Source organism: Lepidochelys olivacea (assembly GCF_965140295.1).
Source record: "Lepidochelys olivacea isolate rLepOli2 genome assembly, chromosome: 28".
In the NCBI taxonomy this organism is placed as follows: Eukaryota; Metazoa; Chordata; order Testudines; family Cheloniidae; genus Lepidochelys; species Lepidochelys olivacea.
In genome coordinates, this window is record NC_140438.1 from 6,831,926 (window position 1) to 6,859,404 (window position 27,479).

The 27,479-nt window shown below is 49.2% G+C and overlaps 2 protein-coding genes across 7 annotated transcripts in view; both read right to left on the reverse strand.

Annotated features, from left to right (window-relative positions):
- LOC311513975 (uncharacterized protein) overlaps positions 1-2,791 on the reverse strand; it is a gene marked incomplete at its 5' end in the record, with an annotated part of 25,884 nt that extends 23,093 nt beyond the window's left edge. The window contains one exon of the mRNA XM_084616191.1: positions 2,717-2,791. Coding sequence (XP_084472317.1) covers positions 2,717-2,791 — 75 coding nt within the window. The remainder of the gene's footprint in view (positions 1-2,716) is intronic.
- LOC311514097 (uncharacterized protein) lies at positions 525-22,802 on the reverse strand. 6 transcript variants are annotated; one of them, XR_014709821.1, is made up of 5 exons: positions 16,381-16,485; positions 13,497-13,623; positions 8,792-8,908; positions 3,606-8,423; positions 525-2,901 (listed from the first exon to the last, which is right to left on the reverse strand). XR_014709821.1 is itself a non-coding variant. In XM_084616449.1 (4 exons), exons 2-4 carry the CDS (start codon positions 13,528-13,530, stop codon positions 6,292-6,294), a joined length of 2,283 nt encoding a protein of 760 aa, XP_084472575.1. In that variant the 5' UTR covers positions 13,531-13,623; positions 22,673-22,802; the 3' UTR covers positions 525-6,291. The 6 variants fall into 6 exon arrangements, 5 of the variants coding, with proteins under 5 accessions (XP_084472575.1, XP_084472573.1, XP_084472574.1 ...); XM_084616449.1 differs by lacking the exon at positions 16,381-16,485 and adding an exon at positions 22,673-22,802 and having other exon boundaries at positions 525-8,423; XM_084616447.1 differs by having other exon boundaries at positions 525-8,423; positions 8,792-8,905.
- Between the last annotated feature and the right edge of the window lie 4,677 nt (positions 22,803-27,479).

Genomic DNA, 27,479 nt, shown 5'->3' on the forward strand with positions numbered 1-27,479 from the left:
GGGATGACAAGCCGTGGCTGCAGAGCTTTCGGATGAGGAAAGCCACATTCACGGGACTGTGTGATGAGCCTGCCCCAGCCCTGCAGTACAAGGACACGAGAATGAGAGCTGCCCTGTCATCGGAGAAGCGCGTGGCAACTGCACCGTGGAAGCTGGCTACTCCAGACTCCCACCAATTAGTTGCTGTCAGGGTTCCTTCCCCACTCTGAACTCCAGGGTACAGATGTGGGGACCTGCATAAAAGACCCCCTAAACTTATTTTTACCAGCTTAGGTTAAAAACTTCCCAAGGTACAAACTTTGCCTTGTCCTTCAACAGTATGCTACCACCACCAAGCATTTTAAACAAAGAACAGGGAAAGAGACCACTGGGAGACGTCTTCCCCCTAAATATCCCCACAAGCCCTACACTCTCCCTTTCCTGGGGAGGCTTGAGAATAATATCCTAACCAATTGGTTACAAAATCATCAAAGACCCAAACCCCTGGATCTTGGAACAATGGAAAAATCAGGCAGGTTCTTAAAAGGATTTTATTTTAAAAAAAATAGATAAAAATCATCTCTGTAAAATCAGGATGTAAAATACTTTTACAGGGTATTCAGATTCAAAACACAGAGGATCCCCCTCTGGGCAAAACCTGAAAGTTACAGAAAACAGGAATAAACCTCCCTCTTAACACAGGGAAAATTCACATAAAACAAAAGAAAAACTAATCGCCTTGCTTGGCTTACCTATACTGGTTGCAGTATTGGAGACTTGGATTAGGATGGGTTGGAGAAGATGGATTTCTGTCTGGCCTCTCTTAGTCCCAAGAGAGAACAACCACTTAAACAAAGAGCACAAACAAAAGCCTCCCCCCTCCCAAAATCTGAAAGTATCTTCTCCCCTTTTTGCTCCTTTAGGTCACGTGCCAGCCAGGTTAGCTGAGCTTCTTAACCCTTTACAGGTAACAGGATGTTGCCTCTGGCCAGGAGGAATTTTATAGCACTGTATATAGAAAGGTGGTTACCTTTCCCTTTATGACAGTTGGTAACCAGTTTGGAGTCAGAAAGTCGACCATTGGACGCCTGTTGACAAGTGTGCAGGGCCATTAATTGCATCCTGCTCTGAAAGACTGAGACTATGGGCAACGTGCATGACATTGTGGATGGCTTTGCACAAATGGGCTTCCCTAACTGCGGAGGTGGATAGATGGCACTCATATTCCAATTCTGGCACCTGACTACCTAGCCACTGAATACATTAATCACAAGGGATATTTTTCTGTAGTTCTCCAGGCACTTGTGGATGACCGTGGGCGTTTCACGGACATTAACGCAGACTGATCTGGAAAGGGGCAAGACACACCTATCTTTCAGGACACTGGCCTATTCAGGAAGCTGAAAGCAGGGACTTTCTTCCCGAACCAGAAGATCACTGAAGGGGAAGTCGAAATACCCATTGTGATCCTGAGAGACCCTGCTTACCCCTTAATGCTGTGGCTTATGAAGCCATATATGGGGCATCTTGACAGCAGCAAGGAGCGGTTCAAACCAGAACTATTCTTTTATTAAAAATCAACCACCGGAGGAGAGAGGAAAAAAACCACAACAACACATCTGCTCTGCGGGGATGGGGGAAGGGAAAGTCCCATGAGGAGGTGGGGTCCCAGGACCGTTAAAGATTTGTGTATGTCTGCAGAAAAGGACCTAGGGGTTACAGTGGACGAGAAGCTGGATATGAGTCAGCAGGGTGCCCTTGTTGCCAAGAAGGCCAATGGCATTTTGGGATGTATAAGTAGGGGCATTGCCAGCAGATCGAGGGACGTGATCGTTTCCCTCTATTCGACACTGGTGAGGCCTCATCTGGAGTACTGTGTCCAGTTTTGGGCCCCACACGACAAGAAGGTTGTGGAAAAATTGGAAAGAGTCCAGCGGAGGGCAACAAAAATGATGAGGGGACTGGAACACATGACTTATGAGGAGAGGCTGAGGGAACTGGGGATGTTTAGTTTACGGAAGAGAAGAATGAGGGGGGATTTGATAGCTGCTTTCAACTACTTGAAAGGGGGTTCCAAAGAGGATGGATCTAGACTGTTCTCAGTGGTAGCTGATGACAGACCAAGGAGTAATGGTCTCAAGTTGCAGTGGGGGAGGTTTAGGTTGGATATTAGGAAAAACTTTTTCACTAAGAGGGTGGTGAAACACTGGAATGCGTTACCTACGGAGGTGGTGGAATCTCCTTTCTTAGAAGTTTTTAAGGTCAGGCTTGACAAAGCTCTGGCTGGGATGATTTAATTGGGGATCGGACCTGCTTTGAGCAGGGGGTTGGACTAGATGACCTCCTGAGATCCCTTCCAACCCTGATATTCAATGATATTCTATGTCCAGGTATCATATGCAACCTTCTTCTTTGGAGTACAGTGCAGCGGGTACGGTACTTCAGCAGGGCTAAACTGCAGAGGGACGGGTGTTGAGTGCAGTGGGTACTGGGCGTCCGCAGGGCTGGACTGTGATGGGGCAGGAGTGGAAGGCAGCGGGTACAGACTGGAGCCAGGAGGTTGCTAAGAGTGTGTTGGCGGTGTCAGGGGGGTGCATGGGAAAGAGTTTTCCGACAGAGGCTGCAGGTGAGAGCAGGCGCGGAGCTGCTCAGTTTGCAGTGCTAGTAGCACCTGGAGTGTGTCTGCTTGGCGCTCCATAATGTTTAAAAGCCGCTCCATGGCTTCGTTCTGGTGTACCGTGTTCTCCTTTCGGTCCCTCTTCTCACTGTCCAGCCACTCTTTCAATTCTTGTTTTTCGGCCGCAGAGTGCATCATGACCTCATGCAGAAACTTCTCTTTAGTTCTTGATGGCCACTTTCTAATTCTGCGTAGGCATTTGGCTGGCGATAAGAAAGAGGGAGGCTGGGCTCCCAAGGGCGTATCTGTGAAGCCAAAATGCAGCATTTTACAGAAGCAGTATTGTTTGCAACACAGAGACCACTGATGCAGTGATTTGAAACACAGCCACTATTCACATATGTGTCACTAACTGGCTGAACCCAGACAAGCACACATGAGCCACAAGACCCCCAAATGGTGACAGGGGACAGGGACAGGGGAAATCACTGTCCCAGGACAATACTGTACACTGGGCATGTTGCTCTTGGGGAGAGACAGCACTGTAGGAAGGGCCTTATAATCATTCCTGTGCCCACGTTTTCCACAGGCTGTGTTTATTATGGAAGATATCTCGCTGCTAAGGGTGAGCAGGGAATCAAGGGAGGGTCTTCTCCAAGACTGCGGCGTCCACCCTGGCCCTTAAGTGGCTCGCCTGTGTGAAGCAATTGTCTCCCCCACTCCTCCCCAGTGAAGGCAGAGTGGCACGGGAAAGTTACCCTTAATGGGGCAAGAGACTAAGCAGTTCTGCCAAAAAAGCTGTGGCAATGGGTTGCCCAGTATCTTCAGGAGAGATTCATGGAGATCTCGGGTAGATTCCAGGGAAGTGAGGGAGTCAATCATCACCCTGTTCCGCCGCTCAGACTGGGCATGTGGAGGTACACACATCATACAGACACAAGCCTGCTTTCTGCAACCCTCCTGACCCCAAGAACTCACTTCAGCGATTCCCAAAATCAAACCCACTTACCAGGCGCCTCCTCTTCTGTTTGCGCTTCACCAAGCTCCGACAGCTGTGACTGGCTAGCTTCCTCCGGGATAGAGAAGAACTCCTGGCTACATGCATCTCTGACCTTTGACTCGTCATCTGCCTCTGGGTCTCCCTCCCTCCAGTCACACAAATGAGGGTCATTCTTGTCAGTTGCCAGCCTCATCCAAGATTTCCTCCTCCTGGCTCAGTCCACTCTTGACTGGCACGTGAGCCACCGAAGTATCCACAATGGACTTCACGGTGGAGGTGGGGTCACCACCGAGTATCACATCCAGCTCTTTGTAGAATCGGGAGCTTGTGGGTGCAGCACCAGAGTGGTGGTTTGCCTCCTGTGCCATGGAGTAGGCGTTCCACAGCTCCTTCACTTTCACCCTGGATTGCAGTGTGTCCCGGTCATGGCCCCTTTCTCTCATGCATCGTGAAATCTGTCCATACGTATCCTACGGCTGGAGAACAGCTGGGACTGGACAGCCTCCTCTCCCAAAATGCTGACGAGGTCCAGCAGCTCAGCATTGCTCCAAGCGGGGGATCGCCAGATGCGTGGAGCAGGTGGGTCACCTGGAAAGATGTGCTGAGACCACTGCATGTGTCACCGAGCAAACAGGAAGGGGATTTTCAAAATTCCCAAGAAATTTAAGGGGTGGGCTTCACAGTAGATCACCTGCAGGCGGTGCAGTACACCTCAGGAATTACACTGCAGAAAGCTGCTTTACTGAGCAGAAACTTGCCAGTGTACACCCGGTGTAGATGGCTTACATAAGAACGCAAGGCTGGCCATACTGGGTCAGACCAATGGTCCTTCTAGCCCAGCGTGCTGCCTAGTGCCAGACCAGTGCCAGGTGTGTCAGAGGGAATGAACAGAACAGGCTTGTTGACCTGCAAGGTGAAGGTCTGTCACCCTTACCTTTAACATTATTGTTGTTGATTCCTACTTATCCTATCTTACCACACCTCCCTTGAGGTCTCTGGACAAATCAGGTGTGAACCACTCCTTTGATACAGACCTGTCCCAATCCAGCTGAATTGAGGCAGACTTTGGGCCAATGTCATTTTGGAAAAGGCCTGCTTCACCCAGCAGATTTCTCAAAGTATCTGTTGCTGTGAACCGCACTTAGTGTGGATGTGTGAACCCCAAAGATATCAAACATAAAAGAAACACAAATCTAGCTTTGGGGAGGTTCCAGAGCCAGGTCTCAGAGTTTAACAGCTGTACTCAAAAGGCAAAAGGTCCTCAGCACCTATAAAAATAACTGGTTGAAAAATTTAAATTAAATAAAAAAACCAAACCAAAAAACAAAACAAAAAAAAACCAACCCAGAAAAGCTCACATCACACGTTCATCACCATTGTAGATTTTGACATCTCCTGCCTAATGTGACATCTTTGCTTTGCGAACAAGAGACCTGGGGAACTTCTCTGGAGTAGAATTCTTCACCAACCACACAACATATCAGTAGCGATAGTGAGGTATAACTCCCCGAAATATGTCCTTTTATTCCTTTAATCTGGTGGCACAGACTTAAATTAGGGACTAAATTCAGGTGCTGCTTAGAATCCCTGTAAGACACCAAATGTCAGGTATCTATTAAAAATAGGTGTCTTTCTGCAGGTATATCCCATTCAACATGGATTTCATTTTCTACACATTTGCAGCATCTCCCAGGGGTGAGCTGAACAGAAACGTCACTTCCATTTTTCCCATCCCGACCTAGATAGGGATTGCATTTCCCAAATAATAGGCAACATGCATCTGATTAGGAAGGAGATAGCTTCAGGAGCGACCTCCTGCAGGACCTGGGCCACAACTGCTTTAGGAGCCAAGTGCATGGGTATTTTGCTTAGTTACAAGTCATTTTACTAGGGAATCCTCTTCCCAGCCCTTTAGAAAAAATATTAACTTAAGCAGTTGAACAACAGGGGGGATTGGGATGGTGATGGGGAATAAGGGAATCCCTCTGACTGACCCTATCTTCTTCTGTTGTTACAGAGGGGAAATGACATTTTCCCCTATCCCTGCCCTGTTCCTGCTCTTTATTATAGTTCAATATGTTTTAAGTAAGGAAAATGGTAGTAAAAATATCTGCTCTCCAACACAACCTGAAGCAACATCAGAGCAACTGGGAATGAAACCATTTGTTCCCGAAGGGGGAACTTGATGAGTAACAATTGCTTTGAAATGGGGGAACAGTATAACCGTGATGCTCAGGGTTTGTTTAGACTAGGAAAAGTGATGGAGTTTAGGTCAGGTCAAGGGGAAAGCCAATGACAACCATGGCACCTGAGCTGCATCTGCACAACATTTAAAATTGCCTTTTCACACCAAGATCTCTAACTTGAGCAGCAACTGCCATGTACAGCCCTAGTGGATGTAAAACACAGGTAGATTTTGCCTTAGTGAAGCTTGTTGGGATCAAACCTCTCTCCCCATCCGGGAGCTGTTGAACATTCCTGGCTGGAGGGACACACATTCGTACGACTCAAAAGGAAAGCAGTTGATAGAAAAGATCACAGGACTGACCCCAAAGAAGGGTGAGCTGCAAAAGGCAGACGCAGGCAACTGATCTCGGGGAGCTGACAGACCACAGTGAAGATGGTGCACAGATCACTATGTGAGAATTAGCAAATGTGATTTAAAAAAAAAATAAATAAAAATCTTTGCCCAGCCCTAATCAAGGCATTTGTTGCAGTTCTCTCTCATGTGGATTTTCTGATGTCTAATAAGGTGGGAGCTGCTTTTGAAGCTTTTCCCGCACTCAGAGCATGTGTAGGGCCTCTCCCCTGTGTGGATTCGCTGATGTGTGATGAGGGTTGAGCTCTGAATGAAGCGTTTCCCACACTCAGAGCATCCAAAAGGTTTCTCACCCGTGTGGATTCTCCGATGTATAATCAGGTCAGAGCTCCGATTAAAGCTTTTCCCGCACTCAGAGCATGTGTAGGGCCTCTCCCCTGTGTGGATTCGCTGATGTGTGATGAGGGTTGAGCTCTGAATGAAGCGTTTCCCACACTCAGAGCATCCATAAGGTTTCTCACCCGTGTGGATTCTCCGATGTATAATCAAGTCAGAGCTTCGACTGAAGCTTTTCCCGCACTCAGAACACGTGTAGGGCGTCTCTCCTGTTTGGATTCTGCGATGTCTGATAAGGTGGGATTGCTGACTAAAGCTTTTCCCACACTCAGAACATGTGAAGGGCATCTCTCCTGTGTGGTTTCTACAATGTGAGATAAGTTCTGAGTGCCAACTAAAGCTTTTCCCACACTCAGAGCATGTGTAGGGCTTCTCTCCTGTGTGGATTTTAAAATGTATAATAAGGTGTGAGTGCTGACTAAAGCTTTTCCCACACTCAGAGCATGTGTAGGGCTTCTCTCCTGTGTGAATTCTCTGATGCCTGATAAGGTTTGAGCTCTGATTGAAGCTTTTCCCGCACTCAGAGCATGTGTAAGGCTTCTCTCCAGTGTGGACTCTCTCATGTGTGATAAGGTTTGAGCGATCATTGAAGCTTTTCCCGCACTCAGAGCATGTGTAGGGCTTCTCTCCTGTGTGGATTCTACCATGTGTGATAAGGGTTGAGTGCTGACTAAAGCTTTTTCCACACTCAGAGCATATGTAGGGCTTCTCTCCTGTGTGGATTCTCTGATGTGTGACAAGGTTTGAACTCTCATTGAAGCTTTTCCCACACTCAGAGCACGTGAAGGGCGTCTCTCCTGTGTGGATTCGACAATGTGAGATAAGTTGTGAGTGCTGACTAAAGCTTTTCCCACAATCCAAGCATGTATAGGGCTTCTCTCCTGTGTGGATTTTAGAATGTATGATAAGGGTTGAGTGCCGACTAAAGCTTTTCCCACACTCAGAGCATATGTAGGGCTTCTCTCCTGTGTGGATTCTCTTATGTGTGATAAGGGTTGAGTGCTGACTAAAGCTTTTCCCACATTCGGAGCAGGTGTAGGGCTTCTCTCCTGTGTGGATTCTACGATGTGCGATAAGGTTTGAGCTTTCCTTGAAGCTTTTCTCACACTCTGAGCACGTGTAAGGCGTCTCCCCTGTGTGGATTCTCTGATGTGTGATGAGGTTTGAGCTCTCGTTGAAGCGTTTCCCGCAGTCAGCGCATGTGTAGGGTTTCTCTCCTGTGTGGATTCTACCATGCGTGATAAGGTGTGAGTGCTGACTAAAGCTTTTCCCACACTCGGAGCATGTGTAGGGCTTCTCTCCTGTGTGGATTCTCTGATGTGAGATGAGAGCTGAACTACGAATGAAGTGTGTCCCACACTCAGAGCATCCAAAAGGTTTCTCACCCGTGTGGATTCTCCTGTGTGCGCTCAGGGTAGAGCTGTGATTAAAGCTTTTCCCACACTCAAAGCATGTGTACGGTCTCTCTCCTGTGTGGATTCGCTGATGTGAGATGAGGGTTGAACGATCAATGAAGCTTTTCCCACACTCAGAGCACGTGTAGGGTTTCTCTCCAGTGTGGGTTCTCCAATGTGTGAGAAGGTCTGAGCTGCGATTGAAGCTTTTCCCACACTCATGGCATGTGTAGCGTGTCTCTTCCAAGTTGATTCTCTCACATGTAATAAGGTCTGTGTGGCTACTCAAGTTTTCCTCTGGCATCTGCTGAGTCTCACAGGCTTTTGCTTTTTCTGGGAGTGCACAACTCCTGGAAACATTCCCTTTGGATCTTCCTGATAACGTTCCATGTGGTTCTACTTCCTCAGCATCTTCCTGCTGGGGTGTCTCCTCCTCATTCTCACTCACCATCCCATCACCTGATGGGAGACAAAGAGAATCCAGACATAGGTCACTCCCTGTACCGGAAAGAAAGGAAATGTCAGACAGAGGAACGGAAAAAGAGATGAACAAACCAAAATATGTGTGGGAGAGATCAAACCTATCAGGAGCTGATTTTCCCCTAACCCTTTCCCAGAGGAGAGAAGAAGGGATCAGTTTTGGCCTGCATCTCACCAGAACACTCAGGGGAAAGTGAAATCGGGGAGGGACCTGCTGCCAGTTGTCAGTCAGAATAGGAGGGAAGCCATGAGTGACATCTGCCATAACGATTCCATTCTGCAGAGAACAATCCTAAACTTGGAGAGCTCACAAGGTCTTTGTAGGGCATCCCAAATATTTCCTGCATTCCCAAACAGTTTTTGAGTTGGTTTAACCAATTCCTCACCTGTGCAGGCAGCTCTCCGGAGCACTTCTTTCTCAGAGCCCTGGAGGTCTGGGACCCACGGCTCTTCCCCTCCTTCCAGCTGTGAGATCACATCAGGTTTGGAAACTGGAAACCCTACTCCAGGCAAAGAAAACAAGGGAGGTCAGTGGAATTTGTGGGATACTTGTCACAAAGAATATTCCATGGTTTTAATCCCAACTTATTTTTAAGCAGCAACATTTCAAGGCCATCTTCTTTGGCGCAAAGTGGCAGGACAGTTATTATTATTCTAAATCACAGTCATTACCTTAGTGCCTAAGGACCAACTAATAGTGAGTCCCCATTGTGCTAGACAAAGTACAAAACACAGAATAGTAGATGGCCCATGGCCTGAAGAATTTACCATCTAAATAGACAAGACAGACACAGAAGGGGGAAGGGGTAGAACCTACTGTTAGAATATAGGTATTCAGGACTGCCTGTAAAGCTTATACTTTAAGAACTTAGGTGTATTTTTATCACTTAGCTACTGAAAAGGGGTATAAAAACAAAGAATCAAAATCACAGTCCGCTGTGTGTGGGCCACTAGGATAGCCTCACACTTATTCTTAGGCTAAGGCCGTTTGCTAAGCAGCAGGGGCAGCCATAACCTGGGAAGCATAGGGTCACATCCTCACATCCCAAACCAGTCACATGGACATAAGGTGGTACTGGGCTGTTAGGAAGACGATCCTGTCTGGATAGTCCCCATCACCACCAGATAAAGAAACAGATCTTAAGATGCTTAAAGAAAACGTAGTTTGATAGCATCCTGTCTGGCAAGAAATCACTTTTCAATGCTTGTGAAACCCTCATTTCTGTATTGTTCTATCTTTATGGCCACCACTTTTACCTTGTTAATCAGTCTGCTTCTCTAATTGTTTCTGTCTGCTATATAATTAATTTTGCTAGGTGTACGTTAATTAGGGTAGTGGGACATAATTGGTTAGAGAATTATGTTACAATATGTTAGAACTGGTTAGTTAAATTTCAGTACAATCATTGGTTAAGGTATAGCTGAGAATATTACTATATAAACCTGTGAGCTCTGCCTGTTCAGAGACTGTTCCTCGTTCAATGCACAGAGCAAGTTTTTGCTGGGACATTGGGCAGACTTCTAAAACACAGCAGGGTTTATTAGTCAGCTGAAACACAGCATTGGAAAGCCCTTAGATTAGCACCGGGAAGCAAAGAAGACAATACAGTCCATGCTGGCCAATGCCCTTGAGCCATGCTGCTGTAGAAAACAGTTTGGTTTCCTTTCACTGTGCCTGTCCATTAGTCTTCGCTCCGGCAGAGCTCCCTGCGTCTGCGAGCCCAGTTCTTCCTGCTCCCAAAAACATAACGAGTCCATGTATGCTTCATCAGCCAAGCAGAGATCCTCCCATGGACAGGTGTCAATTATTCCCTTGTCTCTGTCGGGTATTCTATTGATGTAGGTTGGTCCCAGCCAGTCCTTAATGACCCATTCATATCACCCCATGACAGCTATATGACACCTCATGTCTCCTTCTCTTTATAATCATAGCAATACCAATCACAGAGGGAAACTGAGGTGTGTATTGGCATCATACAAGTATCACCAAAATTCCTACCTCTGTCTCTCACACACACACACACACACACTGCTCACAGCCCTTGGAGAGAAAGCAAAGCACAGGAGCTGGAGATTAGTCCAGTGAACACAGTGGAGGACAAGCTGCAATCCTCAAACTCCGGTCAAAAAGGAGAGGTATGTGGGTCCTCAACCATAGAGAGGGGCTGGCTGGAGGCCTGATACCTGAGAGGGCATTCCTTGAGCCGACAATGGAGGCATGTCAAACTGTGACATTGCAGAAGCACATTTTGGGGAATTAGGAAATCTAGTGACTCAGGTATAATGGAAGGGAGAATGAAACTCCCCCACTGTGTAGAGAAGGCTGGGGAATTAACCACTAAAATTGAGGAGCAACAGCCTCTAATTCTTCCAGAAAAGGAGAATGTAAGAAACAAGAACTGGGCCACGCAACCTCAGGAGGGCCAGGCTCAAAGATCCAAGGAGCCTGGAGGGAAGACAGCTTGTGGCAGCTGCAGATGGGGAGAGCGGGGAAAAGACACTTTCCAAACTCTCACTCCTGTTGACCCAGACCTGATTTTCTGATCTATGACCTAGTCTCATGTCTTGTGGGCAATTTTATACTCGCTAGAGGTAAAATGTCATGTTCAGAGTATTGCTTATTAGCTTGGAACATGGGTGGAGGGGCAAGAAGGTGAACGGAAATAAATGGGTTATTAAGGGCAGGGACTACACTACAGCCAAGATCAAAGCTCTGAGATGGAGCCACTGATGGTCGATGTAGCAGGTCAAGTAAAGACTCGCCAACTCAACTGCAGATCTCTCTCTCCAGTGGACCCCTGCACTCCACCCCTGACGAGAAGAGTAAGGTAAGTAGACCCTGCGGCAACTTGACCTAAGGTACAACGACTCCAGCTACATTATTCACGTAGCTGGAGCTGCACAGCGTAGGTCGACTTACCGCGGTAGTGTAGACATAGCGTAAGCTTGCAACAGTTAAGGGCCTTATATTACGTTCAGATTTTGTGGTTATGCAGTTATGCTGAAGTCTGGCCTAAGGAGAGAACCCCAGGTCAGATATTTTGCACCCTCATTTTGAGAGACAAACGAGTAACCACAAACAGGTGCAATGCACCACAGGATTCTGAAAGAAGGAAGTTTGGGGCGGGCTTTCACAATTAGGTTGCTATGCAGTGTCTCAGCAGTTGTACCGCATTCATAGAATCATAGAATCATAGAATATCAGGGTTGGAAGGGACCCCAGAAGGGCATCTAGTCCAACCCCCTGCTCAAAGCAGGACCAATTCCCAGTTAAATCATCCCAGCCAGGGCTTTGTCAAGCCTGACCTTAAAAACCTCTAAGGAAGGAGATTCTACCACCTCCCTAGGTAACGCATTCCAGTGTTTCACCACCCTCTTAGTGAAAAAGTTTTTCCTAATATCCAATCTAAACCTCCCCCACTGCAACTTGAGACCATTACTCCTCGTTCTGTCATCTGCTACCATTGAGAACAGTCTAGAGCCATCCTCTTTGGAACCCCCTTTCAGGTAGTTGAAAGCAGCTATCAAATCCCCCCTCATTCTTCTCTTCTGCAGGCTAAACAATCCCAGCTCCCTCAGCCTCTCCTCATAACTCATGTGTTCCAGTCCCCTAATCATTTTTGTTGCCCTTCGCTGGACTCTCTCCAATTTATCCACATCCTTCTTGAAGTGTGGGGCCCAAAACTGGACACAGTACTCCAGATGAGGCCTCACCAATGTCGAATAGAGGGGAACGATCACGTCCCTCGATCTGCTCACTATGCCCCTACTTATACATCCCAAAATGCCATTGGCCTTCTTGGCAACAAGGGCACACTGCTGACTCATATCCAGCTTCTCGTCCACTGTCACCCCTAGGTCCTTTTCTGCAGAACTGCTGCCTAGCCATTCGGTCCCTAGTCTGTAGCTGTGCATTGGGTTCTTCCGTCCTAAGTGCAGGACCCTGCACTTATCCTTATTGAACCTCATCAGATTCCTTTTGGCCCAATCTTCCAATTGGTCTAGGTCCTTCTGTATCCTATCCCTCCCCTTCTATTCATATAAATAACTGTGAGTCGCCATGGACAAGGGCAAGTTGTACCCCAAGACGTAATCTTATGGGTGTAAAAATGGTTCAGGCTACACTACCACCCTGTGACATCACCAACAAAGTGCCCATTTGTGCCTGGGTAGCGGCCCTGCCATGGGAGGGAGGAATGCAGCAAGGACTGAGGATTGGTGACCAGGGTCTCTGTGCATAGACATGGGGAGGTTATATGGGGAAGGGGGTAATAAGTTAAAATAATATTTGGCTGGAAAAATGTTTAATGAAGTGAAACTGAACAAAAATAAAACTGGAGTATAGGCTCTAAAGCAATAAGGCTTGGGTGGGGATTCGGGGTTAAAGGTCTGGGATCCCCCACAGCTCTAGATCCCCAAACCTTTCGTCCCTCCCACTGACTCACCCAGCCCACTTCCTGGGTGCCCTTCCTCCACACTCCCCTCCCCTTCTTCCCATTACTCTCAGCCGACACCACTTCCCGGCACCGTGGGAACTTCTTGTGTTCCCTCCTCATCTCTCACTATCTCATTCCTCCCTGCTGCTTCTGAACTCTAACCCTGCACACACCCTCCCCATGTCCTGGCACCCCAGAATTATCTACTCCCCTGCTTCTCCTCCCCTCCCACAGCTCTGTTCTCCCTTCACCCGTGGGGTCCTGAAGGGCAAGATTATTCGCTCTCCTATTAATAGAGGAGCTCATCTGACTGTCACACAAGCCATCCATGAGTCATACACCTATTTACTCAATTTAGAATTCTACAGGCGACATATTTTCCTCTTAAAATGAGCAAAAGGCATGAAAGCTACAGTTATTAATGTAGTTATTAATGTAGCCAATAAGGATATATTAAATGCAATTTTAAAATGACTGACAGCACCAAAAAACACATGTCCAAAAATTATACTAGTGTGTGGGAGATAAGGCAAAAAAAGGGGGGGCAAGGAAACTTCTCAAAACTTCTATGATGAATAAACGTGTGAAGTTATTACAACTCAGGTTCTTTAGAGACCCCACAGCTTCTAATAACCGAGGGGGCAGGACTCCTTACCCAGAAAGGCCACCGTCTCATAGTTCTCCTGCATGACATCTCTGTAGAGGGTTCTCTGAATGGGGTCCAGCAGAACCCCCTCTTCCCTGGTGAAATACACAGCCACTTCCTCGAAACTCACCGGCCCCTGAAAGAGCAAGAGTCCAACACTCAGTACCTGCTGCCCCAGTCACAACCCCACTAGTCACAGAACAGCACCACCAGGTAAATGGAAGCTATGGGAGGCACATGTTAACAGAGTCCCAGCCCAACTTGCTTAGAGCAGCCAGGAGGCATCAGAGGGTAGAAAGAAAGACATTTCTGTTTCCCAGCTGGCAGACAGAGGCAGGTTCTTCACATTTATCACATAGCTACTAGCCAGAGCTTGATAGAGGAGATGGGGCCGTCTCTGGACCCTGCTGGTGACTCCCTGGTAGGAATCCCAACACTCTCCAAATAAAATATATGGAAGAAAGGGGAAGTCAAGAGTAAAGAATATAAGTTAGAAGGTCAGAATTGTAGAAAATTGGTAAGTGAAGCTATCAGAAATCAATGATCAATCAATGAAAATAAGAAGGAAGTTTTTAGAAGTATACTAAGTACAAAATTAATCCTAACAATAGTAGTGGTAAATGACTAGACAGAAATGGCAGAATTATCAAAAATAATGCAGAAGAGGTAGAAGTGTTCAATAAATATTTCTGTCCTGGATTTGGAGAAAAACAGATGATCTACTAATATCATAAGATGCTGATACAAACATGACACATGCACACAAATAGGAAAATCATATTCAGCAAATCATAACAATTTCCCCATAGGATTTTTCCCTGCTAATGGACATTTTAGGTTCTGCCACACTGTGAAGCACAGAGTGAGCTTATTCCAGTACAGGCCTAGCCCCCTCCCACCAGTGTGTAACCCTCTGAGACAGGATGAAACCCTCCCAGTAACAGAATCTCTGTATTACTCTTATAAAGTTTGCGGACGATGCAAGCTGGGAGGGGTTGCAAGTGCTTTGGAGGATAGTATTAAAATTCAAAATGTTCTGGACAAACTGGAGAAATGGTCTGAAGTAAATAGGATGGCATTCAATACGGACAAATCCAAAGTACTTCACATAGGAAGGAACAGTCAGTTGCACACATACAACATGGGAAATGACTGCCTTGGAAGGAGTACTACTGGGGGTCATAGTGGATCAAAAGCTAAATATGAGCAACAGCATTACACTACTGCAATGTAAAATCAATCGCTGAGAGGTAACGGGCCCTGGGATTGGCCCATCCACCCAAGACGGAGTCGTCACTTCTCACTAGTCAGCTGGCAAGGTAACACAAGGCTCAAGTGACCAGCCTTGCTCCCTCCCAAACTATCAGTGGAAAACTATTGGGGCACCACCAAACAACTGAAACTGGGGTTGGGGGGAGCTGACGGTAACACAAATTTAATCATCCGAAATCCCAGATATGAATAGTTTAAAGGTACACGTTACACATTGTATGGGGTGGAGGGGCAGGCCACAGTGTATAGGGGACGGGACTTGTTTGGAGGAGGGGCAGACTGGGCACAGCTAGGGCATGGCTGGACTAGGAGCAGAAGGCCCAGCTGGGGCACGACCATGTCAGAGATTTCTCTCATTGGCTCTGTTACAAACTGCCCATGACAAACACTTGAAAGAAGGGGAGACGGAGCTGAAAATGGTGGCAGAGGAAGAAGGTGGCGAAGGAGAGACATTTGAAAGCATGACCATTATTCCCATTCCGCCATAGCAAATAAAAGTACAAGAGAAGGGAGCTGCACTTCAGAATCACCCAGCACCTATGTGGAAAGAGCACTGGACAGGGACTATTCCTGGCTCTGGCACAGGCCTGCTGGGTGACCTTGGGTAAGTCATTGCACTTCTCTGTGCCTCTGATTGCAAACTTGTGTGAGACCCAAAACTGCCTATAGGGCTTCTAACTCCTCCTGCCAACATCGCTCTGTGCAAAAAAGCTAGAAAATTCACTTACAAAAAACATTATGAACGCAGGATTTGAGGTTGCCTGGAGCTGTCTGCCCCTCCAGAAGAGAGATCAGCAAAACTCAAACTTGTAATAATCAGGAAATGCAGAGATAAGGTACACACCAGCGTAATTCTAATTCTGACCCATGGGAGCAGTGACCCTTTCTTTAGTCCTACAACACACTTATGTGCACCCGGCCATTTGAAATAGTGCCTGTCACTAAAGTACGAGGGAAAACAACAACCAGGGCACACAATAAAGCTCTTTATCTTTGCTAAGACGGAATTTGGTTTTAAGTGAGCTGCACCATACAGGAGCTACCGACACCTGTTCTACACTCAGACACTGAGCCTGCTCCCCAGAAACAGCCGCACACTTGGTCAATTGAACACCTCTTCACCCCTTTTTACAAGTGTTTCATCCTTACTCACACAAGTTCCAGCTGACATTCCACATTCACTTACCCATCGTTAAGCACACAGACTGCTCTCAGATCCCACCTCGCTGCTGATCATTTCCATGGTAAACAGTCCCCTGTTTCCTCCTGACAACATGCCCAGCTCAGTGCAGAAATGATACAGACTGGAAGCTCAAAGTACACCTACACCTCTTTCCTTTCATCGCACACATGGGGGGGGACTCAGACCCAGATCGCCTCATATCACAATCTCACCTCCACCAAGCTGTTCTAACTAATGTCTCTACCTTTCAGTGCAGCGACACCTAACAGAGTGGTGAGTGCAGGCAGCTACCTCCCCGTGGCTGTTGCCAGCTCCAGGGGGCAGAGTTAAGGTTGCACTGGCATGCATGTTAGCTCTGTACTTCCAAGTTTTTGGAGGTTTGACTTTTGCTGAACTTGACATTCTGGCAGGGCCCAACATACTGCGGGGCAACCTTACCTCTGCATTAATGAAGGGGTCAGTGACAGGATGAATGTTCAGTACATTCCCAGAAAGTGATAACTCCTCATCCCTGCCTGCCATTCACACAGGCAGAAAAGCCCTGGGCAAGCCAAGCCTCTGTGGGGAAAGAGAAGGGGATAGAGCTTAGAGTTTCTCTGCCAGTCAGGAAGGGGTAGCAGCGCGGGAAGACTGGCAGCTGATAGTTGGAGGGGTGAAGAGGTTTGGGGTAGGGTGGGGGCAGAAGCAGCTGGGGCTGAGCAGTCACCATGGGGGACACTTGCTCCTCCTGTGCCCCTTCCACACCCTCTTGCGAGTAGAGAATGACCACCCTCTCCCCACCCCCAGGGGCAGCCGTGTCTCAGGACTCTCCCAAGTTGCACCCACTAACTCTCTTCCCATTTGGGGTGTAGCTCAGGGCAACAATTTCCCACCAAGATGAACCCAGCCGGCCGCAGCCGTTCTGGTGCCACAGGGGCCTCTGGTGGGTGAAGGGCAGAACCGCAGCACTTCTCGGGCAGAATGGATCTCCTGCATGCCAAAAAAAAAAAAAGAAAAGAAAAGAAATTCCGTGCTGGACGTGAATTCTGTGCGTACGCAGCGGTGCAGAATTCCCACATGAGTAACTCACACCCTGCACAAACATCACCTGCTCACTCCCATCTCTTCTCCCTGTGTCTCCGAGCTGCCGCTGTCATTAATGCACACAGGCTTTCTCTCCCGTTAGTGCTGGCAAGACCCAATCCAGTGACAGGACTGAACCCTTGTTTTCCCATCACATGGGACAGTCTCAGCTGAGGGGGAGGTGAGATCGGAAGGGGGTACAAAGGGAAAAGAGTTGTTGTAGCCATGTTGGTCCCAGGATATCAAAGAGAGGGATTTTTAATTGGTTCTAAAAGAAATTACCTCCAAGAGATCGGAAAGTGGCAGAAGGAGACATAAACAGGAAGAGAGAGCTCAGGATGCTAAAGCAAACATTTTCAAGCCCCTGGAAGGAATTACATTTCCCATCTGCCCTTCTGTGTGTTTGTGTCTTATATGAAGGACCACTCCATTCCTCTCACAGCAGCAAGGGGAGACTGCAGCCAGCCCCTGAGGGTCCTTCCCCATCCTGGGATGTGAAGGATCCTTGTCCCTTAGGTTCCACAGTGGCCAAAGGAGTTTACTAGTACTCCCTCCCCAGACTCCCGGGGGCAGCCAGGGATAATTAGTGGGTTATGAGAGTTAGAAGATGAAAATTCATGAAGAACAATGATATTTGTATGTTTATTACTAAATCCCCAGACACCCATGAATCCCCGTCCTTTTTCCGATGAGCTATAAATACCTAAGGGACTCAGCTACTGATCCTGCAGTGAGTTTCCGCCCCTCCCCACATTCTATAGCAGTACTTTTAAGAACAGGCCAGGGAAACGGAAATACTTTGAACCAAATTCCAGAAGCTGCTGAGCATGCACAAGTTAAAATGACACCAAGACTCCGTTTCTCCAAGGACCTGGCTCCTAGTGCAAAAGTACAGCCATTCCCCAGAAATCTGAAATGGCAACTTCATAACCGATAGAATGTTATTTATCTATTGACTTCTGGGAATTACCAATAAAAGAAACAACCAGTGAAGGTGATACCATGAGGGAAAGATCTGATGTGTCTTTACAAATCAGTATAATCTAATCTGGGACTTTATACGCTAAAATGCCTTAGTCGTAGCCCTATGACCATTGCCTGGTGTCACTATGGGGCAGAATTAAGGTTGGGTGTCTTAGCTATGAATTTCCATCCCACAGCACATTGTGATTGCTGTTAAGTGGGTTTGGCAAAATTCATTTTGTCTATTTCTTTTTTTAATTTCAATAGATGATATAGATATTTATTTTTAAGCCCTTTTTTCAATGTTTACAATTTCAATGTTCAGATCTGTGGGAAGTTATGGGGGTGGTCAGACAACAATTATTTAATTACAGTAAATGTTGAGATTCAAAAAGCCAAATCTTTATAACTATTCAAACACAAATTGTCAATGTCACATGCAAAATATACAGTGTAAATATCCATAAATCAAACTCTACTTTCTCCAGAAGCATTTCTATATTTTACCTATTTAAACATTTTTTCATCTCTGTGTGTACAGTGAAATCAACATTTACTGCAATTTATTCATAAAAATCCAATCCTTTCAAGCGTACTTTCAAGTAATGAAGTATTTTAATTCTTTCACTTCCTAGACTGTAATGCTTCCTTTGAGGATAATTACATCCTCCCTGTGATGTATTTTACTCTCAGTACCGTAACCCCATCGTGATGTAGCTCCTGTCTGGGAGCTCTGCTGAGGCCAGCGGCATTATGATCAGAAGGGGACACTCTCACACATGAGCAGAGACACATGGGGGAGGGTGGAGGATGAGGTAACATGGAGACTACCAGGGTTGAACATGGCCCAGCAGAGTGTGGGGAACAAACTCCCTCTCAGTCTCTCCTCTCTCCCACCTCCCAGAGTCAGTAACTCTGATAAATCATTCCCTGAAATCTAAATAGCCCCAGTATGCGAGACAGTGACTGATGCAGGTGTCTAAGGGGCTGCAGCGCCAACCCCCTGCCTGGACGAGGGGGATGAAGAACTGCGGTAGAAACGGGTTAGGCTAGGAGAGGGCACAGCTGATGTGGGACTGGGAGCTCAGTTGACCAATAGACAGAACTCATGGTGGGTTGGGACAAGAAGTTAACAGGACTCGGTAGAGGCACTTCTGTGTATTTTCCCCGTTTACCATCCTGACATGTATTTAATTTTGAAACTTTTCATTCAGATTTAAATGCATTGGAGCGAAGCTCTGTTGAGGCATTTCCACTTACAGTGGTACAGTTTTAATTAGGTGCTTAATCAGATGCAAATGGAACACAAAGCAGGCAATAATTGGTGTGCTTTCCTTCATTAACTTGACTGTGTGCGGTACATAGCTTTTAAAAAGAAAAGATGCTGTGAGAGAGTGTCAAAATTTCAGGCATTAAGACATGGAAATTAGGTGTCAGTTCAGTTCTCATGCGTTTATCTCATAATTTTAATTTCGGTTTTGAATCAGTATTAATACTACATTGTTTTCATAGTATTAGAGTCTATTTGTATAATCGTTTGGAAGATTTCATTGGATATTGTGAACCAACCATCTTAACCTTTTATTTTGAGATTACTAAATACAATCCAGCGCCCCACTCCTGAAAGTCTGCAACCCCTGGCCGGTGACATGCTCCCTAGAGAGCAAACACCTGACAAGCCCTTTTACCCTAAAAAGTGCTTTTGGCTCTTTGACATTGTTTTGACGCCACCTGAAAATGCTATAGGTAACCAGGTAATTACAGGTTTCAGAGGAGCAGCCGTGTTAGTCTGTATCCGCAAAAAGAAAAGGAGGACTTGGGGCACCTTAGAGACTTGTTAGTCTCTAAGGTGCCCCAAGTCCTCCTTTTCTTTTTGCAGGTAATTACAGCGTACCTTCACTAGGTATAGTTCTACTAGCTATGTGCCAAAATTCAAATGGTTCTGTTTAGTTTATCTTTCATTCAGCTTTGCAATTATTAGATCTCATTTAACAACTGGAACTGAAATAACCAAATCAAGTTAAGAAGAGAGTGGCCTCGGGCACAGGCAGGGGGAAAACAATAAAGAGAAAGAACTGACTATGCAAAAAGGAACATCCCAAACTATCAGAGCCCCAGACCCCTGTCCAACTGGATCCACCCCAGCCAGGCATATCAAGCTGGGCCCCTGAAAAATCGCCCATCCCGTCTGGCAGTGAACGCCGCGTGTTCCAGATGGAGCGATGGTGTGTGCGTCTGCTCTGCTGACATGCTGCTTTGGTACGGAAGCCACCACGGCCACAGGGAGCAGAGACATGGACTCCTACAAAACAAAATCCAACACCGTGTCCCCTCCCACCTCCGCACGGTCTGCCATCCCTTCCCCCACCTCCACATGGCCACTCTCAGCCTATTGCTAACAGTTCCTTCCAGCCTTCAGCAGTGTAAATAAATAAAACATGATGTTACAACAGGTAGATCATGCCAGAGCAACTTGATCTCCTTCTGTGAGAAGGTCACTTTTTTTTGGACAAAGGAAATGCAGTAGCTCTAATCTATGTGGATGTCAGTAGGTATTCGATACAGTTCCATATGGGAAACTATTCGTTAAATTGGAGAAGATGGGGATTAAGATGAGCACTGAAAGGTCGATAAGGAATTGGTTACAGGGGAGATTACAAGGGGTCATGGTGAACGGTGAGTTGTCAGGCTGGAGGGAGGTTACTAGTGGCGTTCCTCAGAGGTCAGTCTTGGGAACGATCTTATTCCACATTTTTATTAGTAACCTTGGCACAAAAAGTGGGGGTGTGACACAAAGCTGGGAGGGATTGCTAACATGGAGGAGGCCAGAAATATCATCCAAGATCTGCATGACCTTGAAAGCTGGAGTAATAGAAAATGGGATGAAAATCAGTAGTGCAAAATTATGCACTTAGGGACTAACAACAAGAATTTTGCAAATAAACTGAGGACTTATCAGTTGGAAGTCACGGAGGAGGAGAAAGACCTAGATATATTGGTTGATCACAAGATAATTATAAGCTGCCAACGGGACGCGGGCGTGAAATAGGTTAATGCAGTCCTAGGATGCATCAGGCGAGGTATTTCCAGTAGACACAGGGAAGGGTTAGTCCTGTTATACAAGGTACCGATGAGACCTCATCTGAAATACTGTGGGCCATTCTGGTCTCCCATGTTTAAGAAGGATGAATTCAAAGTGGAACTGGTGCAGAGAAGAGCTACTAGGATGACCCGAGGAATGGAAAACCTGCCTTATGAGAAGAGACTCAAAGACCTTGGCTTGTTTAGCCGAACCAAAAGAAGGCTGAGGGGAGATAGGATTGCTCTCTATAAATACATCACAAGGATAAATACCAGGGAAGGAGAGGAGTTATTTAGGTTAAGCACCAATGTTGACCCTAGAACAAATGGATACTGGCCATCAGTAAGTTTTGGCTTGAAATTAGGCGAAGGTTTCTAACCATCGAAGTGAAGTTTTGGAACAGCCTCCCAAGGGGAGCAGTGGGGGCAAAAGAACCAACCGGTTTCCAGACTGAGCTGGATACCTTTATGGAGGGGATGGTACGATGGGACTGCCTACAATGCCATGTAGCTGATCTGCGACTGCTAGCAGCAAATATCTCCAAAGGCCGGTGATGGGACACTAGATGGGGAGCGCTCTGAGTTACTACAGAGACTTCTTTCCCAGGTGTCTGGCTGCTGGCTCTTGCCCATATGCTCAGGGTCTAACTGATTGCCATATTTGGGGATGGGAAGGAATTTTGCACAGACTTAGATTGGCAGAGACCCAGGGGGTTGGGGTTTTTTCCCTTCCTCTTCAGCATGGGGCATGGCATGGGTCATTTGCAGGTTTAAACTAATGTAAATGGTGGATTTTTTTGTAATTTGAAGTCTTTAAATAATGATTTGAGGATACACTGACGGCGATCAGGGCCCCATTGTGCTGCGCTTGGCAGAGAGCCTGACTGAGATCAGCACCCCCATTGTGCTGGGCACTGCACAGACAGAGAGGGACAGTCCTTCCCCCAAAGCAATCACAATCCAAGTAGACAATGGGTAGGAGGAAAACAGAGAGGGGCTGGGACTCCCCAAGGTCACCAAGCGGGTCAGTGACAGAGCCAGGAACAGACTGTGCAAACTCCAGAGCCCCAACACTCTCAGCTTGGAAAGGTCCCCAGACCCCACTGTATTAGGCTGCGGGAAGAGGTGGTTTGTCCATGGAGGCACAGGCTGTCCTGGCAGGGCAGCTCAGCTGCAGTCCCTGCACACAGCTGGGGGGGTGTCCCCTGGGTCAGGAGAAGTCAGTGTCCAGTCGTGTGGGGCTGTGCTCCTGGCTCGTACCTCCAGCACTCACTGCTGCCCCTCCGTTACCAGCTGCACCGTTCAGCCAGCCCCAGGCCTCAGTGAGGTCACTGTCCCCCTCCCCACCCCAAACCGTCCGACTGGGACATGGTGCACCCGTGCCAATCAGACTGCACTAGTGTAAATTGTGTCTGTACTAAGGGTTTGCACCAGTGCCTAAAACACCGGCGTGGCAGAGACCTTCAGTACCCCAAACAGCACTCGAACTGGGATCTCTTTCTAGCTCTGTCACGGACAGCCTGCGTGACCTTGGGCACGTCAATGTTTCTCCTCCCAACTTTCGTCTATTTACCCAGCTGCCCACTCACTGGGGTCTCCTCTCTCTCTCTCCAGAGCTGCTCACCCCTAAGGTCTGTGTGGGTGGCCCCAGGGCCAAGGTAGCTCAGCTCTGGAAGAGTCTCACAAGGGCGGCTGTGGAGTCTCTCTCTCTGGAAGTTTTTAAGAGCCGGGAGGACAAAGCTCTGTCGGAGATAATCTACCTGCACTTGGTCCTGCCTCGGCAGAGAGAGCTGGGCTTGCTGACGTCTTGAGGTCCTGGCCAGCCCTACGTTTCTATGGTGCGATGCAATCTATACGTAGAAAAACACAACCCACAGAATAAAACCCACCGCCGCCAGGCCAGGCAATTGGGGGGAAAACCCCCAAGCCCCCCAGACCTCCTCGGCGCCGCGCGGGCCAGGTGTGGGTCAGCGGGGAAACCCGAGGGCGTTTCCCGTCGCCGTTGGGCCGAGGGACCGAGCGAGAAGAGGCCGCGCTGGCAGGGAAACGCACCCCCCGGCTGGCGCGCGGGGGGCAAGGGCGAAGTCGCAGGCGGGGGTCGTACGTTACCGCTGGCGGGACGGGGCCCAACGCTCGGGGCCCAGCCCGGTCGAGCGGACGAGGAGGGAGCAAGTGGGGGGGGGGATGTGGGGGATATTTTCTAGCCATCAGTTGGGGGGGGGGGACGGGTCACAAACCCCCCCTTTGACAAGAGGCGAGAAACCCCCCCGGAGCGGGCGGGGGGGGGGATTTCATGGGGCCGGGGGAGGGGGAGGGGGGGCCGTTTGAAGGGATTTTATGGGACTGCCCAGCACAGACAGGCACAAAGTGGGCCCCCCCTTCACACGGGCCGCGGGGGGGGCAGTTTGAAGGGGCCCGGGGGGGGGGCGGTGCCTGGACCAGGGAAGGGGGCAGCAGCGGGGGATGGGCGGGGGCAGCAGCGGGGGATGGGCAGGTGCCCCCCCCCCGCTTCTCCCAGGGACCAGAGACACGTCAACCCCCCCCCCCCCCGCCCACTACGGAGGCCGAACCGGGACCAACCAGCGCAGGCCCCGCCCCCGGCCCGGCGGGGGGGTCTCGGCCCAGTTCCCCCCCCCCGAGGTGCGGCTCGGACCCCGCCCGGCTCTTACCGGCTCTGCGCCGCTGCAGCGGGCCCCGGAAGTGACGTACCCAGGGGGGCGGGCGGGGGAGGGGAGGGGAGGGGGGAAGGAGGAGGCACGTGACGGTTGCGGCCGTTAGGGCCGTTGGAGCGCGGCGCGCGCGCGCGGGGCTGTGAGGCGGCGCCGCCCCTTCCCCCCCCCCGTTGGGGGGCGGGGTTCTCCACAGCCCCGCCCCTTGCCCCGCCCGCCGCTCCCGGGGAGCTCGGGGGACCCCCCCCCCCACCGGGGCAGGGGGCGAACCGGGCCCGGCCCCTCCCCCACCCCCGGCAGGAGCCGCGGGGGGGGGCGGGGACAGGCTCCTGCCCCTCCCCCCCCGCGGGGGGGCCGGCATTAACCCCTCCCTGCCCGGGGGGGGGAGGGGCAGCCCCTGGGCCGGAGCCCCCCCCCCGCCGCCCGAGGGGGGGGGGGGAATTCCCAGACCCCGTTTCCTGGGAAGAAGGGGAAGAGAAGCCAGTTCCCACCTCTCCCTATTCCCGCCCGGGGCTGGGCTGCCCCCCCCCCCGCCCGGGGACCAGCCCTGGGGGGGTCCCCCCGCCCCCCATGACTCCTTCGGCTGGGCTCTGCCAAAGGGGGACCCGGCCTGGCCCCTGCGGGGGGACTCAGCCCTGCCCCCCCTTGCCCCCCGCCCCGGCTGCCGAGCCCTGGCCATGGCTTGCTCCCCGGGGACAGGGGCGCGGGGACAGGGGCCCCGGAGCCCGCTCGGGAAGGGATCCTGGGCGGGAGAGAGGAGCAGAAACTCCCCAGGAGGGAGGGAACTTGGGGGGAGCTCGGTCTGGAGGTGGGAGAGGGCGGGAAACAGCCAGGGGGGACAAAAAGGAGGGGGCCCTTGCGCTTTCAGGGGCCGGTGGCTTTCGAGGCGGTGTATTTCACCGAGGAAGAGGGGGGCTCTGCTGGACCCCGCTCAGAGACGTCACGCAGGAGACCTGTGAGACGGTGGCCTCGCTGGGTAAGGGTTCCCGTCCCCGCGGTTCTTGGAAGGGGGAATGAGGAGTTCAGGTTCACGTCACCCCCACAATGCCACCTTAACTCTGCCCTGTCTCAGCAACGCCCCGCCACGCCAGGGACACACGCACCCCAGCCCGGTGCCCTGCCCCACAGCACTGGGAACAGAGCCCAGGCGCCGAGCAGCACAAAAGTCTCACACCTTGCTTGTTGCTGGGGTAACATCTGGGTGCGTGTGTGACGTGGGGAACAGAGGCAGCTTTCACTCAAACACGGAGCCTGTTCCACACGAACCACCACAGACGTGCAAAATATCCCTGTGTTCGAGAGAGCTTGGAGCCCTGGGCCTGGTGCAAGACCGGAGGCCTGAATCAAAGTGAGCAAAAGCCCGTGCTGTGAACCAAAGTCAGGCCCCGTCACAAAGCAGGTGCTTGCTTATGAGTTCACTGTCCGGTACGTGAGCTTGGCCAAGGCATGGCTAGCATTGCAAAAACCCAGGCATTCCTAAGTAGTATTAGGTACTGGCTATTCATGTAGCGACATCCTGTTCTCTCACCTTGAGCAACGCAGTCTGGCCCTGCTCATATCCATTCAGAAGTAAACCGCCACAAAGCTGCCTCGTTCTCCTCAGACATGCCCAGTTTGATTCAACCTTTCCACATAGGTCATGTTTAGTCATGGGAAAAGAAGGCCGAGAGGGAACCTGATATTAGTCTTCCTAGATGTTAAGGGCTGTTACAAAGAGGACGGTGATCAATTGCTGTCCATGTTCACAGGGGGAGGACAAGAAGTAATTGGCTTAATCTGCAGCCAGGGAGATTTAGGTTGAATATTAGGGAACAAAATTCTAACAATGAGGATAGATAAGTACTGGAATAGGTTACCAAGTAAACGATGGGATCCTCATCGTTGAAGATGTTTTAGAACAGGTTAGGCCAAATTGTGAGGGATGGTCTAGGTATAATGGTCCTGCCTCAGCACAGAGGGATGGACTAGATGGCCTCTCAAGGTCCTTTCCAGCACCACGTTTCTATGATTCGTAATCCTAGCCCTTCACTTGGAACATGTCACCCTGTGGAGAATCTGGGAATTTTTTTAGTAATACTGTTTTCTTAATAATATGCACAACTCAGCTTCCCATCTCCCTTTGCTTTGTTACCTATGGTGCAGATGTTGTCTGGAGTTTGGTGCCATGCAGGGCTAGCAGTAATGAGAAGGAGTTGGATCAGGAGCTCACGGAGCTGGACAAGTTGTTGGTGAAAGTAAAGGAAGGGTGGGTGTAGGGTAGTGGGTGCTCCAGGAAATTGGGATGGTTGCAATGGAAGGGAGGCAAGGGACTCTTTTTTTTGGCAGGGGCTCCTAGGAGTTAGGAGCAAGTTACACTTGGCATAGTTGCAGGGTGGGGTGCAAAGTGGTTGGGGAACAGGAAATTTGGGGAAACTGGTAGTGAGGAGGGATTTGGCAAGGGGCAGGAAGGAACGAACACAAGGAACGGGTACTCCTCAGGTTGCGTAAGGTGGGAAGAGCTGAGATTGGTGGGAAGGAGGAGGACTGGGTATCATAGCTACACCTCTGTCCCCTCCCAGGTCTCTCTAAGTACCTCCACCACCGTCCCCTAAGCTGTCAGGCCTCGTGCATCTCCTCTCCTGGAGTGGAATTCTGGAATACTCTTGCTCCGAGACAGGGCCCTGGGAGACAATAACCCATGTGTGAACTGTGCTTACCCAGCAGGCCAAGTTGAGTGCAAAGACCTTCAGGAGTCTGGGATCAGGAGTGCACAGTGACAAAACAGCCTTCTTCAAACGGCAGTCATGTTTGTTTTGCATAGGGAAAAAGCAAAAGAGAAATAAGGATTTTAAAAATTAGTTTTCACACATGCTTGTCTTACCTAAAGGCCCGCTATCCCCAGTGATCATCTAGGCAGACCTTCCTTCTTCACACACCCCTGCTCAGTCCACAAGTCTCTGTCTCACTTCTCCAACTAATTATCTGAGCAGCCATCCCTCTTTGTAGCGGGAGTCCCTTTTTAAACTGCCCCAATCCTTTTGATTTTCTTGGTCCCAGGCCTTGCCCTGGCTCGTCAAACCCCGTTCTGTAAGTGGCTTGGAGACAGGAGCTAGAATATTCAAAGCTAATAGTTCAGGCCTTGTCTCTTAACAAGGGACCACCAAGGTGTATCTCATCATGAACCATTTGCCTTTCCTTTCTGCTTGTTTTCCTTACAGCCCCCGCATTAAACTAAACCGAATTATTCACACAGTAAATATCCCAATATCCAGGTGATCATAAAATATTCACCAACACTGCAGAGCAGCTCCAACTCTGTCATGGGGGGGTTGGAGAAATTGGACCAAGGGACACCTGGGAAGCATGTGGAATGGGTCAGTGGGACATAGGGGAAGGGAGGTTTAGGGGATGTGGAGCTATGGGGGATCCCAGAACATAAACACAGAATCCCTGCCCGGACCATATTGATATAGAGCCTGCAGCCCCTTCTTACAACAGTCCAGTGTCACTTTATTTTACATATTTTTCATATTTTATTATTTTCACTCTTCTCCTCTCTCTATTGCTCAGTGCCTTCCCCCCGGCTCCTATGCATACGTCTCTTCCCTAAGACCTGTGAGGCAGCCACTTTTGATGCAATCTTATGTTCCTTGCACCGAAAATACGCTCCATCCCTGCCACAAATGTGTGCTTCCCTGTGATGTCCTAGGTTGGTAGGGAAATTTCTGGGTACTAAAAGGGTCTCACTTTTTCCACTCTCCATCTGCAGCATCCACAATCTGT

What these genes read in the sequence shown, in the direction of transcription:
- LOC311514097 (XM_084616446.1), bottom strand. Translation starts at nt 16,464, where the DNA reads ATGGCAGGCAGGGATGAGGAGTTATCACTTTCTGGGAATGTACTGAAC. An exon ending in ACCCCTTCATTAATGCAGAG is followed by an intron (nt 13,624 to 16,380) that starts GTAAGGTTGCCC and finishes TTGCTCTTTCAG; the next exon opens with GGGCCGGTGAGTTTCGAGGA. An exon ending in TGAGACGGTGGCCTTTCTGG is followed by an intron (nt 8,909 to 13,496) that starts GTAAGGAGTCCT and finishes CTTTGCCTGGAG; the next exon opens with TAGGGTTTCCAGTTTCCAAA.